Below are 14108 nucleotides of genomic sequence, written 5' to 3' on the forward strand. Positions count from 1 at the left end.
TGCAGGGAGTGGAGAGTTATGTGGGATTTAAAAGCAATGGTGGCCTGTAAGAGGAGGGGGGGTTGTGTGTCCGCCTTCTTCATGACCTAGCTGTGAAGTCATGGGGGAGGAGGTAAATATATAAGGAAATGGGGGAGCTGGGTTCAGCTTGTGGAAACTTGCAAGGCAATCAACAGAGAGAAACAGGCTAGAGGCTGAACAGGCAGCAAGAAAAAGATGTGTCTTGTGTGACTGGTGACTAAGCTTGACGACAAGCATAACATTTAGGGTGAGCCTGTGGTGGACCTGGAGTCACGGAGAGCTCTCATCTGTGAAGGACAAGTGGGAGGCTGTGGTGGCTTTGTCTGCAGAAGACATGCAAGCTCAGGTTGTGGGAGACTACATGGGGCTGGGTACATAGATGGAGTGGTTGTGGTGTTGGGGATTCAGCCTGGAAAAGCCTGGCTAGAGAGAGATGTGCTTGTGTGGCTCAGAGAACCAGAAGGAGTTGGCGTTGATATTTGCTGTCATGTAGCTGAGTTAGAGGCTCAGCTACCTGAAGACATTAGGGTGGAACTGGCAGTCTGGCCTGGTGGAAATTGAGGAACTGACAATTTAGCTGTAGGTATGAGGGACTTGAGGTATTGCTGTTGCTCGCACTGAGAGTGGGATTCCAGCATCAGCTACAAGCGATTGAAGAGTATGAGTGTGTGCTCTTGTATTTAGGTTTGATTGCACACCCACTGGAAAACAATGTACAAATGAAATGGGCCAACCATGCAATGGACTGTTTAGGGAGCACGTTATTATGATTTCTTGTTTGTGTTAAAAAAAAAAAAAAATGCCTGCAACTTTCTCTGTGACTTGATAGGGTGAAGGTTGGTGGTCACATATCAGATTTGTTGTCACACTGTCACTACTCTGTTCAGTTGTGGGAGTGCTGATGGAGTTACAATGACAGTATATTTTTATCAATTGACAACTTGTTTTCCATGAATAAACATGGTTTCTTGAGCCCAGCAGTAGCCTCATGCATCGTGATATTCCAAGGAATGAGGCTTTTCCTGACAACCATTTCTATTTTACATGTTTTTGCAAGTAGGCAGTATTGCCTCTTATCTTGGAAAAATTTAAATACCTGGAAATGCATATGGCATAAAAGCAAATAATAGCGGATGCTTTCAATAAAGGGAGGTGGGGATAGGAAATTTGGGAGATTTGGTAATGTTGGTTTAATAGCTTTGGAAAACCGAATTTCTCTCTATAATTGCTGAATAGATATAGCATAGCAAGGCAGATGCACTGTTGCTTGCCGTAGGGGAGCTGTACAGCATTGCAAGATGTTCAGTTTCTCCAGTGCCTTTGATGACTGTCTCTGGTGTTGCCTTGAACATTGGCTGTGGCAGTACAAGGTTTATAACGTGTGTGGTCACCTTATTGGGAGTCTTGAGAGGCACGTGGCAGTGGATTAATCTTAAATGGTTGATGCTGGTACTGTCCCCAGTCTTTACTCTGAGACAAGGATGTTGGACCTGTTTATGAATCAGCTCCTGAGTCACTGCAGTTTTCAGTCCAGCTGATTAAGGTAACCTGATCTGGCTTTGGTTTATTCTAATACACTAGGCGGCAAACCTTCACAAGAGAGTGGTCCTGCTAGCTGGGGGAAGTAACAGCAACAGCTTTGACTAATTTTTTCATCCTAGTACTAGGTATCTATCCACAACAGTGCCAATACTGGAGGCAAACTTCAAAAGCCAAATGTTGTTTAGGCAAACCTGGTTTTATTTCCTATAGCCATGTCTTGACACACAAATTAACTATATGTCAGTTGAGAAAGCAATCACCTGTGCTGAAGTTCATTGTTTCCTGTAGTGGTATGAGTTGAACGTACTCTCCTCTGAGTCCTGCAGATTGCTGTTGCAGTTGTGCTGAGACAGCTGTTTGGGCTGGGCTGTGATCCGGGCTTGGACTTTTGATCTACCTTGGTGCTTTTTTGGAAAGAGGGGACGCGGTGCTTTAGTTTCAAGAGTTTATTCAGCTTCCTCACCTGGTTCATGGGACATCCCCACAATGTGTTGTGACAGCTAGAGATAGCAGGCTGCAGCTTACAGGTGAGAACAAAAGTGCTCTCAGTGTTTGTAGAGAGAGGTGGCTAAGGGAAGTTAGAGTACTAAGTGAACATATTCTTGAATTGGTGTGAGACTGATGAGTGATAATTGCTTACAAGTGGTAAAGTGGATCAACAAGATCACAAGTGAGCCTGTGATCCAGCCTTTCCAGTGTGCCAAGTACCAGTTGGGTGCTGGATAGTGGGTATTGGTTGGATTTGAAGTTGCTGTCCACAGGGGGAAGCTTGTAGGCTGTTGCTAATTTTCTCCACCATATGGTAATTGATTACATTAAGTTTTTGAGATGGTACTACCAAAATAAAATTTTAGTTAAGGCAAGAATTTGTATAGGTTAATTGAAATTTTTTGATAATTTGACTTTATTATATGAAGACAGCTGCGAAACCCTAAACGCATTTATCTGTAAACAGCACAGAAATCACGTAATTGAGTTAATTGGCCAACCTTAGAAGGCTGAGGAAAGTAAAGGGGTATAAATAAAAGATAGTGGAGCCGAATTTTGTGCCCTGTGCTTTTGTTTTTCACTTTAGTATAATGTCAGTTAGTTATGTGGGAATAAAAATCTTTAAGTTCAGCTAAATGAAACTGTACCTTTAAGGAAGACACTATAGTTTACACCCTTCCCTGAATTGTATTGAGTCCTATTTTTAGTGACTTCTAGGAGGCAAGAATTAAAGTTCAGTGACTGCCAACACAGCATGCATAATATGGTGCCCAGTCCTTTATGATTTTTAAGTGTTTTCTGTAGTCAAGTAATTTAATAGTTAAAGCTCCGGGTTATTTGAAAGTTCTTGAAACTTCTTAAAGAAAGTCCTCAGGCTTTCCTCTGTTACTCATCATGTGATGATCAGATGAGAATGACCAACTTCCTTTGAAACCTTTTGCATTTATCCTCATTTATATTTCTTAGAATGTATTGTACAAAATGTATTTCATCGCAGTATGACTATACACTATTTCAGAATTTATCTTCCCTACATATCAAGAGGAGGTTCCTTATATAGTGATAACCTGCTCTAATTTAAATAAATATTGTTACTTCATTATCTTAGTAATTGCAGTTATAACTGGGGCAGGTCCCTGGGATCTTTTGTGAAGGTAACCTCTAAGATAGTCTTTACAGGCTGAAAGTTAATGCACAGTGAGGGGGTAGTTCTTTTTGTTATAGCAATCTGTGTGGTGTTTGTTTTTTCTAGTCAAGTTTTACTTACTTTTGGTGCTCCCAAAGTGTTGCCAGTTTGTTTTCTTATCAAGTCTTTTAAAATTAAGAGCCAACATAGTTATTTTTATAGTTCTATTGAAAGGGCCAAGCTTGCTCTCTTTTTGTTTATTGCCTTTAATAAAGCCACATGCAGTTTCTGATGAAGAACAGCCAATGGTATCTGTTTCAGGTATGACCGTCTAACAGCTGTAAACAAAGGTTTTTCCTGTGAATGATAAACTTTGCAATGTCTTTTCAGGTACGTGGTTTGTGTACTTAAGTTTGTAAGCTACAGAGTCATCACAAATTGTAATGGGACATACAGGGTTGTAACAGGATGCTCTGCTGCTTAGATAAGCACATGGTGTAAGATGAACAGTTTCAGGGGAGTTGTTTCTGTTTCAGGTGGAGCATAGTTTTATCCAATATATAAGGTAAGATGAATTTCTAATGTGGTCTCAAAAGAATGTTGAAGCATTAGAGATGTTCAGGTCTTTTGTAAACTTTGAAGAGAACAATTAAAATGAAGATTAATTGTGTAAAGAAAAATCAATTTTTTTATCAGTTCTCTTGACCTTGATTTACTAAGTGCATGCTTGTGTACTACATCCCTGCAGAAAAGTTGGGTGTTCTTAGGCCCCCTCCAGAATTTTATAGTTGTTTTCAAACACAGCTTTTACAGTGACACCAGGTCCTGAAAACGTATCTAGGGATGATTAACTAGTAAAATTGTTTTATGTCCAGCAGTTATAAATTTAAGGAATCCTACTCTAGGTTTTTGTTTACCCTACAAAACTACTGGCCAAACAGCTCTATTAAAAATCTCTGGATGCTGTTTTGTAGTTAGCATAGTTGAAGCTAGGCAATGTCAGGGCCTGGAAAGAAAGTGAAGATCCTAAGTGATAGAAATGAATTCACTCTGGGAAATATTCTCTATTTCTGGAAGAGAATTTCAGAAACATTGTTTTCCCTTATGTATGAGCGTCGAAATGTTAAAACTTATAATTTAGTCCTTTCACTTGAATTGCTGGTACTCTTCTGAAATTCATTACCCAAATAAATGTAATACCTGCTAGTATAAAATCAATATTTTTTGTTCAAAACTTTTTGCAGTTCTGAACAGTCAAATCTGAAACCTTGGGGCAGTACCAAGAAGCTATTTGCTTTCATCTGGCCCTCGGATTTTTTAGTGTTAGTGTAAGTGTTGTCACTTTATAATTGCAGCACTAGGATTTTCAGTGCTTTCATGTTGGTAGGGGTGAACTAATTCTAATTATGGCAGAAAGGTTTTTACAGATCATCTGTGGAGCGTGCACTGCGGTGTTACATTACTCATATACCTGGTCCTAGAAGGAACAAACAGCCTGAGCAATCAGTAGGTTGGCTGCATAACAGAAAAAAGTTACAGTATATCACGAGTGGTAGTTTTAGCAGCATTACTGCTTGGTTCCTTGTTATCTTTAAGTGTCAAAGCAGAAGCTCAATTTTATGCTTTTGCATCTTAAACACAAGTTTTTGCATTAAATCTCAGTCAGAAGACAACACGTGCATTTCAGAATTTACTTTAATGTTCGTTGTGGTGGATGCACTTCAGTGCCATGCACCTCTTTTTCTGCTGCTATGTTCATCTTAATAAAATTTTGTATGGAGTGAGAGGCTGGGGGAACTGCAAACATATACCTGAAATGCTCATTCTTTTCAAAAAGAGCTGCGAAGGCAAGTATGCCTTTGTGGGAGTCCTGTTGTAGGAGACAAGAGAAGGGTCCTTTTTGACTTTATAATCTGTGTATTCTGCTTGTCTTTCATCTACAGGAGTGTCTACAAAAGGAAATTTAAGAACAAGGTATTTGCCAAAATATCAGAAAAGTAAAACTGAGCTAAAAGTGCCTGTAGCTGTTGGTTCTGTTTCCATGGATCCTGTCAGAAGCACAGGAGATCTGACAGGGCAACAGGTCAGTACAGGCAAATTTTTCTTGCTCTTAAGAGTGCACATAGGAGAAAAATGGCAGAAAATCTTTAGATTGAAAACATTTAAACAGTTTTAGAGTACTATTATTTTTGCATTCTCTTACACCTTTTGCCCGCTTACATGGCGGCTTGCTGGCAAAAGTTACTTTTCCACTGAGATGGCTTGTCCACCTAATGAGAGCAAAGGACGCATGTGCTAATTTATGTAAGTAACCAGGGCTATGTAAAACAGATTGTATATATTTCTGTGTGTGTATGTGTACAGAGAGAAAGTGAGTGTAGCTTTGAGCAGCCCCTAATCTATACGTTACTAGCCAGTCATGCAAGAAGTTGTATTTCAGTCTATTCAGTTTCATTGCTTTTGTCACATCACTTAAAAAGAATTTTATAAGTCTTTTTTTTTAGAGACCTTTTTGCTGTGGCTGCTCATGTTAGTAGGGTAAAATCACTTTCTGTTTTTGATAGTAAAAGTTAAAAATGCATCTGAGTAGTAGGAGTAGCTTTGTCAGTTGACATTATTGTTGCCTCTTTGAATTGTCTGGTTTACTTCTGTGACAATAGGTGAGGCTTTTCTTACAGTTAAAGCATTAGAAATTTCAAAGCAGTAGGGTTTCCTTTGGATGGTTATTCTGTATTGTGATAGCTATTGTGATATTCAGAAATCTGTTGAGAGATGCCATTTTTCTAACATGAATTGTATTGTACAGTGACTATGTCATTTGAGTACTGTGAAGTCTCTTGCCTAGTAGTCATCTTAGGCAAGTCTGTAAGTCACTTGGGCTTGGTATCCTCTCACTTACTGGCAGGCTCTAAAACTTTTGACTACTTCTGAATCGCTGTTGTATTATCATGCAGTTAAATCTTGTTCTTCATCTGGGCTAAGATGCCCTTCTCTGTCTTCTGTGTGCTAGGTAAATGCTGTGTGCCTCACATGTACATTCAAAACTCTGATGTGAAGCCAGATCGCTCAGTTCTCATTGCTTTGACAGTGTCATCGTCCTTCGAATCCTTCAGCATGACACTCTGATAACTAGTATTCATTTTTAGGGCTCCTCCTGGACTTGTCCCTTTCCGTTTCTCGATTTATCAGTACATGCTTTTAGGAGGCTGGTATGTACTTCCGCTTTGCAAATGGTGCTGTTAAGTGACATGCAGAGAAATTTCACAGGTAACCCCCATTATGCAGAATCTTTATGTAGAAGCATCTCTCCATAAGTATCTACAAGCCCGCTGCCTCATAGATGCCTTCATATGTCACATTAAAATCTGTTTTGTTGTATGGTGTGTTGTTTGTGTTCCTTATTTAGAGAATTTTTACTCCTTTTTTTTCTGTGAGAGCTGTTGGGGTAGAAATGGTCTTTGTTCTTTTATGTGTTGCCTAATATGTGAAATCTTGATTGGAGACTCAAATGTGCTTTTATAATATCGACAATAAAATGTGTTCAAAGCTCTTTCTCTTTTCTGGCTTTTTTAACCTTCTGTTTTTCTCTCACCTTGCCAAATCCTCATGGAAGTTTGTACTCTGACTTTGAAGATAAGCTCTGAATTACTTGAAATGAACAGAATAAATACATTTTACTTGTTATAAAAGAAAAAGGTTTCCCAAAGTTTCTTGCAAGGAGTTTTCATCATCAACACAACTCATTTTCTTCAAGCTATTGTGTGCGTGTCTAGGGAGAGCTGATCGCTCTACTTTAACATACTTCACACTGTTGTACTGATAGGTAGCTCACCATTACTACTAACCAGAATATTCTTTTGAAGAGAATGGATTGAGTTTTGCTGTAATATGAATCTCGGCAGACCTGATTTACCTTTTCTTCATTCATATAGACTTGAGTACCACAAAGGAGGATGAGAGTTTTGGAGAAGACTTCAAAAAGATCTTTTTAGCCCTGGAGCTTTTGTGGTACTTTTAATAAATCTATGGTTTGCTATGCTGGTCTTGACCAAAATTTCTCATCTTTCTACTTTCCATTTGACAGAAGTTGTCAGCTTCAATCACGCCAAGTTGTCATCTTCCAAGGTGTGGTTTAAAAAGTGGGAGAATATTCCATTTATGTAGTACATTTCATCCTGAAAATACTGAGTTACAAATCTGTGTTTTACACTGAGATGGGTAGAAAGGACAGAAATCTGGAAAAATAAGATGATACAGTCTTGGCCTCTCTCATTTGTCACCTTGTTTTGACGGTGGAACTGTTGTTGTGCATAATTCCACAGCTTCATTTTGACATGTGTTGTGGTGCAAGTCTGCCTTTGAGAACTTTTTTTTGTGTGTCCGGGTTTGAGGTAGAACAGGGCCAATTTTGTTCGGTAACTTTGCTTCTTAGCTGGGCCCCGTCTAAACACTGAAATGGGCAGAATATTGTGCAGACACTGCTCCCTCTCAGAGTGATAAGACCTCTGTTTGTAGTTGATGCCAAGGGATGATACGCAGAGAGGCTCTTGCTTATACCTACTGCTGTACCACCCAAGGGCAGCTGACTGTTATTGGCCCCGTTGGGGGTCGGAAGCGGAAAAGTGTAGTGGGGCTGAACCTGCAGGGAGGAGCGGACAGGTGACCCAAAACTGACGAACAGGATATGCCATCCCATCTGCCTCATGCTCAAGTGTATAAGCTGAGGGATCAAAGGGTCAGCGCTCGTATTTCAATGGCTGATGTCTGAGGAGGACTCTGTTCCTCTGCCTTTGATTCCAACCCTGAATGCAGATCCGGAATCCAGTTCCCGTCTGTCAACGTGAGTCCAGTCTGGGACTTCCGCAGTGCCAGCTGGTGACGTGATCGTCACCCTGGGAGCTTGATACGGTTTTGTATATATTTCATTATTTTCCTTTTATTTTATTATTAATATTTCATTAAAGTAGTTTAGTTGCTTCTAAACTCAAAAGTCTCCTTTTCCCTCCTCTGCCTCCCTCTTTGAAGAGAGGTTGGGGGGAGCATCTGTTGCTCACCCAAAGGCCAATTCGGCCTAAACCATGACAGTGTGCCATCTATCCGTACCTGTGGGTGATACAAAAAAGCACAGACTAACTTTTCAGATTTTCTTCTTCATTCCACAAATGTTTGCCTGACAGTATGTACATAGGTTTGGCTAAAAGCTTGAGGTACCTTCTGTTAACATCTCCTTCACTGATGTGATCAAGCTTCTGCCTCTTTTTTGAGTGAAAAATATCCTGTAACTTTTTATTTTTCTTAAAGAACTTCTATCATCTAGCTGGTAAAAAAAAAAAAAGTCATTTTTAGGCATTTTTAGCATGTGAAATGGAAATCCTTGAACCATATGTTTAGCTGAAGTTAAATTCAGTTAAGTTAAAGACGTTCTCTCTTCATTTGTATGACTGTAAATAGCATGTTTGGTAAGGAAACTGTGAAATCAAACGTCCCCTTGAAAAGCCCCAAAGTCTAATTTGCCTTGTGAAACTCCATTTATTTATTTATTTCAAAAAATACATTGAAATTAAAATAGGAGTGTACTGAAGGGTCAGGTAGGCGTAACATGAGTCTATATAAAATCATCACCTCTCTCAAAAGCAACATAGTCCTTTGATTGTTTCAAACCACTGATCAAGAAGCAATTAGCTAAAAATGGAAGGGGGCACTTCCTCTCTGATGTGTGTAGATCAGCTGCCATTACTGCTAATGAGGGGAGAGAAGCCCAGTGTTTGCTTTGTACGATCAGAGGATGTTGTCTGCTGTATTGTGTTAACTTGGCCAAACTGCAAGGCAATTGGTAGCATTCTTGTGTCTCATGTTGAGCACTGTATGCGCTCGGAGAGGTCTGTAATATTTGTATGTTTGTAAAAGTCTAGACTGAAAATAATTAAGTCATTAAGGGGAAATATCTAAACTTGCCAAAATCTTGGACAGAATAGCATAGCTCTTATTTCTGCTTTCATCTTGGGATTCTTATTTTGTGCTTAGCATTAGCGCTGGAGAACTGAGTCACCGATGACAGAAATTTTTGGCAAATAAAAACAATTTAAAACTTAAAACTGTTTCCTGCTTGGAAACACCCGAAATGGGTAATGCCGGTAACCTCAGTAATAAAAGAACTGTTGAAAACACCAACAGCAATGTGCCCTCTGGTGGACATTCATAACAAATACTGCAGTTCTCAGTAGGATAAAGGAATGCATTAAAAGTGAAAGTAGTGGAGTATGTTAAAGGTTTGTTTTGAGAAGGAATAGTAAGCATGAAGGTAGCAAATAAATGATTAAAAACAAACAATAGTGACTTGTGAAAGGGTGTGCACTTTTCTGTGTATTAAAAAAGCCTTTTGAAATAAGGACTTACCAGCTACTAACAATAAATTGCGTACCTTTTTTTTTGTTGTGTATGCTTTGGTCATAAACACTAAGGCAGAATGTTTTTTTCTTACTCTTTATTTTAGGATCTTAATATAATAAAGTTTGAACTTGGATTTGGATATCATTGCACTAGATCTCCAAGTCATGAGAACCTACTACCCTTTATCTACTGTGAATCAATGTATACTGTATGTTTTAAAACTTTACCCAACATGTTTAGTATTGAAGCTAGCAGCTTATATTTGAATTACAAGTCTTGTAAAAGAATTCTCCACAATTTGGTAATTTATTTCACTGAACTGTACTTACATTTAAAAAAAAAAAAAAAAAGATTTTTCTTCCTAGCTGGAATTTGTCTACTTCCAACTTCTAATTATTAGTTCTTGAAATGCTTTTAATGTCTTATGAAATATTTGTCCTCCTCTAGAGAGCACTTTCTAAAATGTTACTTTCAATTTTCAGGTCACTAATGAAGGAGGAATGAAGAGTGCTTCTTTAAAGGATTTGTGTCCTGAGGACAAGAGACGCATTGCAAACTTAATTAAAGAACTTGCCAGGTAAGAATAAGCATCACCTGAAAATGCATTATGTTTAAGGAGAGTCATTCCTCTAATTAACATCAAGCAATGTAGAATTGCATTATGAAACTGACTATTTGCATAAGGTATTTTTTCTTGCTAGAAGAGGTATGAACAATGAGGCAGCCTGATAGCTTTTCCCTTGCTTCCTGACCCCAAATGCCCTAAACGTATTGAAAACATGAACCAAAGTTTTGTGACCTGTAGTAGTTCATCCATATAAACCTAGTCACAGGGCTAGGGTTTTGTTTGCTGCTTCTATCATGTGCTTTAACTAAACACATGATGTCTTTTGGAAATGACAAACTTTGTTGATGTGAAACTTGTAGTGCTTATTTGTCAGGGGTAGGCTTTTATGTGGAATGCTGTGTTAACTGCGGATTGGTGATCTTCTGGCTGAAACATGTTCATCAGTATTGGTCCGTGTTTCTGCATGTAGAGCAATAAAGAGTCCAGTGTAATTTTAACCTATCTAGCCAAACTTTCTTTTGCTTTGATTCATTTATTCAGGTTCTCTCTATTCTTTGAAAGGAGATGCACAAATAGTGCAAGTTTTTCAGCTTTAACAAAAGGTTTTTTCTAAGTTTCATTCTAGTGCTAGTTGCATTCATGAAGGTAAATGATGTGAAAAATAAGTTGCATTTGAGGGAGGATATTTTTCTACCCCCGTGTCCCTAACACTTCAGAATCTCTGAAATCTGCTTCTTACATAGTCGCTGTAAAATTGAGAAGGAGCTCATGGGACTGACGAGCGTTTGCACATCAGAGGGGAAAGTCTTGTGAGATGATATTGGGTCCTTTGGGCTAAAAGCCAGCATCCATACTAAGAATTTATAAAGCCAAAGTTTTTCTAGAACAAAATGCATGTTCTCAGGTATTAATGAAATGCTTTTTGCCATAGATTTCATATGTCTGTGCAATAATTGGCAAGCATTACTGTCCTTTTTTCTTTTTATGTAGGAAAATTTGGGCAGAGAAATTAAGTTAACTTACTCAAGGTCATGCAGTAAGTCTCTGGTGCAGCTAGGAATATTTTCTCTCTGATTATTCTCATCCAGTGGACCATTTTGCCTGCTAATAATTTGTACCAATATAGGATTTCTTGCTATACAGTATTTTAGTAATTTCTCAGTTTCTTCATGCTTGCAACTCTATTTTATCCTACCTCACGTGTTAGAAAATGCCTAGTTAAGGCTGTCATAAAGAGTAGATTGCTGGGAAGCCTGGTTACAAATTGTCAGATGTTGGAGCTATTCGGACACTGTTGCCACTATTGATATATAGAGGTATATTCTAATATTAAAAAAAGCCTTTTATTACATTGTTCCTCATAATACAGTGCTCCCTAGTGAATAGTAGTACACTAACTCATTTGAGCATGGGATTCTTCTTAAATCTCAGATGCTGTGATTTTTCCCTGAGGACAGTTTGATATTTCTGCCTGACATTTCTTCGAAGAAAAATAGAAGGTGCAGCAACATTAATTTTGGAAAGTAAAATTAGTGGAACACTATTATTTTATACTTAGTTCTCTTTTATTTTTAAACCTAATCATATTTTTATTGGATATAATTAAAAGTCCTTTGCAGCGTAATAGGGAAGTTGAACTTTAATTCTGCTCACCTCGTCACTTTTTTAAAACTCCCCATAATTTTCAGCCCTAGTTGTGCAATGATGATGAGGGTTTATACATGCAGTAGAACATTCTTTGCTGTTACAGAGAAGAAAAAGAACCAGCAGAATGCTGAAAGTTTTCCAGGAAGACTGTCCTGCAGTAAATACTTGGAATAATAAAGTTCTCACTTGACCAGAGTTATACTTCACTGTTCCTTATTTTGCTACTATTTATGAATGAAAATGATAGTAGTTGAGACTAATGCCTGCACGTTTATTGCAGGATGGTGGACAGAAATAGATTGGTCAATAACCGTCTGCATGAAGGCAGTTGTAGAGTGGTAAAATTATGTCTGCTTGGAAACCAGTAGCAAAATATGATTAACTCCTGGGTCTTGAATTTCAACCAAGTCTTGCTTGAGCAGTTCAGGATATTGGTCTTTCCCCTGAGTTCTGTGACTGCTGAAGGAGAGTGAATGTACTTTTCTTTCTCTTCCTATTTTTTCTTCTCTTTCTCCAACTCTCATTCCCAATGCACTTTTGAACATTGGGAAGGTGTGTGCCTGTGCATTAGCTAATGTGCTGCAGTAGCAGAATTGGTCTTAGTGTGAGTGAATTCCAACGCTGGCTATATTATTATTCTTTCCTTTGAAAAAATATCAGTTACTGGGCTGTAATGCTCTGCTGCTGGGGATTCCAGTGGCTGACATCACGTTAGCTATTGGGGACTTTATGAAATTGAGTTTTGAGTCAGGGTTGAAAGAAAGGACTCAGCTGTATCCTTTCTAATCCTCCTTTCTAGGCTAAATAATCTTAGTTTTCGCTCTGTGCTGCCACCTGCAAAGCTAACCATTATTTAGCCTTTCTTTGAACATATCCAGTTTATCTTCCCTCTTTAGATGAAAAGAGAGACCCAAACTGGATCCAAAGCTTAAAAGACTCAAATGTTGTAAATTGGAAGGGTTTTTTTGTTGTGTCAGCAGATTATTTTCAAATTGTTTTTGTAGAGGAATTTCTGAGTAGAATGAATCATGCCCATGGATGCCGAAGTGCTTTGTGAGTAAATGGAAATTCTTGAGCATGGTCAGCCATTATTTTCAAAAACAGCCAGCATGGCACCTTTATGTTTTTGGCAGGGTGCTGCTGGCGTGGTGGTGAGAGTGCCAGGCACAGTAAGAGCAAATTTTAGCTCTCCCTACAAGCAGAGCCCTTGTAAGAGGCACAAAACACTTTCTCTGAGCTTTTATTACTGCAGGCTACTCCTGAAGCAGTCATCAGCTTATGTAATGAAATGAGCAGTGACATGGTGAAGACACTGAAAGATTCCTACCCTCGTGCGCTGCGCCAATGTCAGGACACATTAGCCTCTTCCAAGGGGGAGCAGCACAGGGTCCTCTGGGACCTAGCCAGTTGACTGCTGAGCATTAAGGACTTGCTAGGCACCATACCAGGAATGCTTACAAAGTATTCTAGAGGGAAATGTTTTAAGTGATATGCAGATTTTGAGAGCTCTATCTGTCTTGGCATTTGGTGGTATGGAGAGGGTCATAACTTCCTTTGCAGAGAGAGAGAGAGAGTGTGTGTGTGTGCTTGCAAGCATTCACCTCGCTCCAAACTGATAAATAGCCATAGTACTGTGTACATTATAAATACTTCTTCCCTGCCTGCACGGTTCATGTATACCTGTACAGCTCACATATGCAATTTGCTTTTGAATGAACAGAGGCATTGCCTACATGATGTAGAATGGTTCATGAAAACTTAGTATTTTTTTTAGTGGTGAGAATTGGTATCTAACTACTTGCATTTTTTGTTTCTTCAGATAAGATAAGCATGAAGAAAGCTGACTCCCCATAGTCTTTGCAAACAAATCTGTGAAAGCTATTTAGGTAGAAGGATATCATAATGCCCTTATCCACCCAAGGGAGGGAGCGATTGCCCTTTTCAAATGGGATGGAAGATGGTTTTTGCTATGAGATTAGTCTCTTTCTGGCAAAGACTGCTGACATGCCCAGGATGACTTGTACTCAGCCGCTAGTAAAACAGCCTTCAGACAGCCCTTTGTCCCTCATTGAGAAAATGCTTCCTCCTTCCCAAGACCTTAGGTTCCTAAACCATTTGTGGAGTGCTGCCAGTCTGGGATGCTAGTCTTTTCTACTGGCATTGCTCTATGTGGACTTCTTATCCTGATATGAAGATTAAATTGACTGACTGAAATTGAAGTTTTCCAACAAAAGGTGAAAATGGAATCAAAACAGAAGGTTAATTTGGTTACAGAACTAGAAACCATTACAAATGAGGGCAGTAAAACTGTTGTAGCATATTTCT

At 38.9% G+C, this 14108-nt stretch overlaps 2 protein-coding genes across 2 annotated transcripts in view; one reads left to right on the forward strand and one right to left on the reverse strand.

Moving 5' to 3' along the window:
* TPGS2 (tubulin polyglutamylase complex subunit 2) overlaps window positions 1-2042 on the reverse strand; it is a 23018-nt gene extending 20976 nt beyond the window's left edge. The window contains exon 1 of the mRNA XM_009886422.1: window positions 2027-2042. Coding sequence (XP_009884724.1) covers window positions 2027-2042 — 16 coding nt within the window. The remainder of the gene's footprint in view (window positions 1-2026) is intronic.
* Window positions 2043-3033: 991 nt separating this feature from the next.
* The window catches only part of KIAA1328 (KIAA1328 ortholog), a 147461-nt gene continuing 136386 nt past the window's right edge, over window positions 3034-14108 (forward strand). Inside the window, exons 1-4 of the mRNA XM_009886423.1 lie at window positions 3034-3048; window positions 3454-3499; window positions 5122-5261; window positions 10051-10145. Of these exons, the coding sequence (XP_009884725.1) occupies window positions 3034-3048; window positions 3454-3499; window positions 5122-5261; window positions 10051-10145 (296 nt within the window). The remainder of the gene's footprint in view (window positions 3049-3453; window positions 3500-5121; window positions 5262-10050; window positions 10146-14108) is intronic.

Source organism: Charadrius vociferus, unplaced genomic scaffold, assembly GCF_000708025.1.
Source record: "Charadrius vociferus isolate BGI_N301 unplaced genomic scaffold, ASM70802v2 scaffold595, whole genome shotgun sequence".
NCBI classification, from domain to species: Eukaryota; Metazoa; Chordata; class Aves; order Charadriiformes; family Charadriidae; genus Charadrius; species Charadrius vociferus.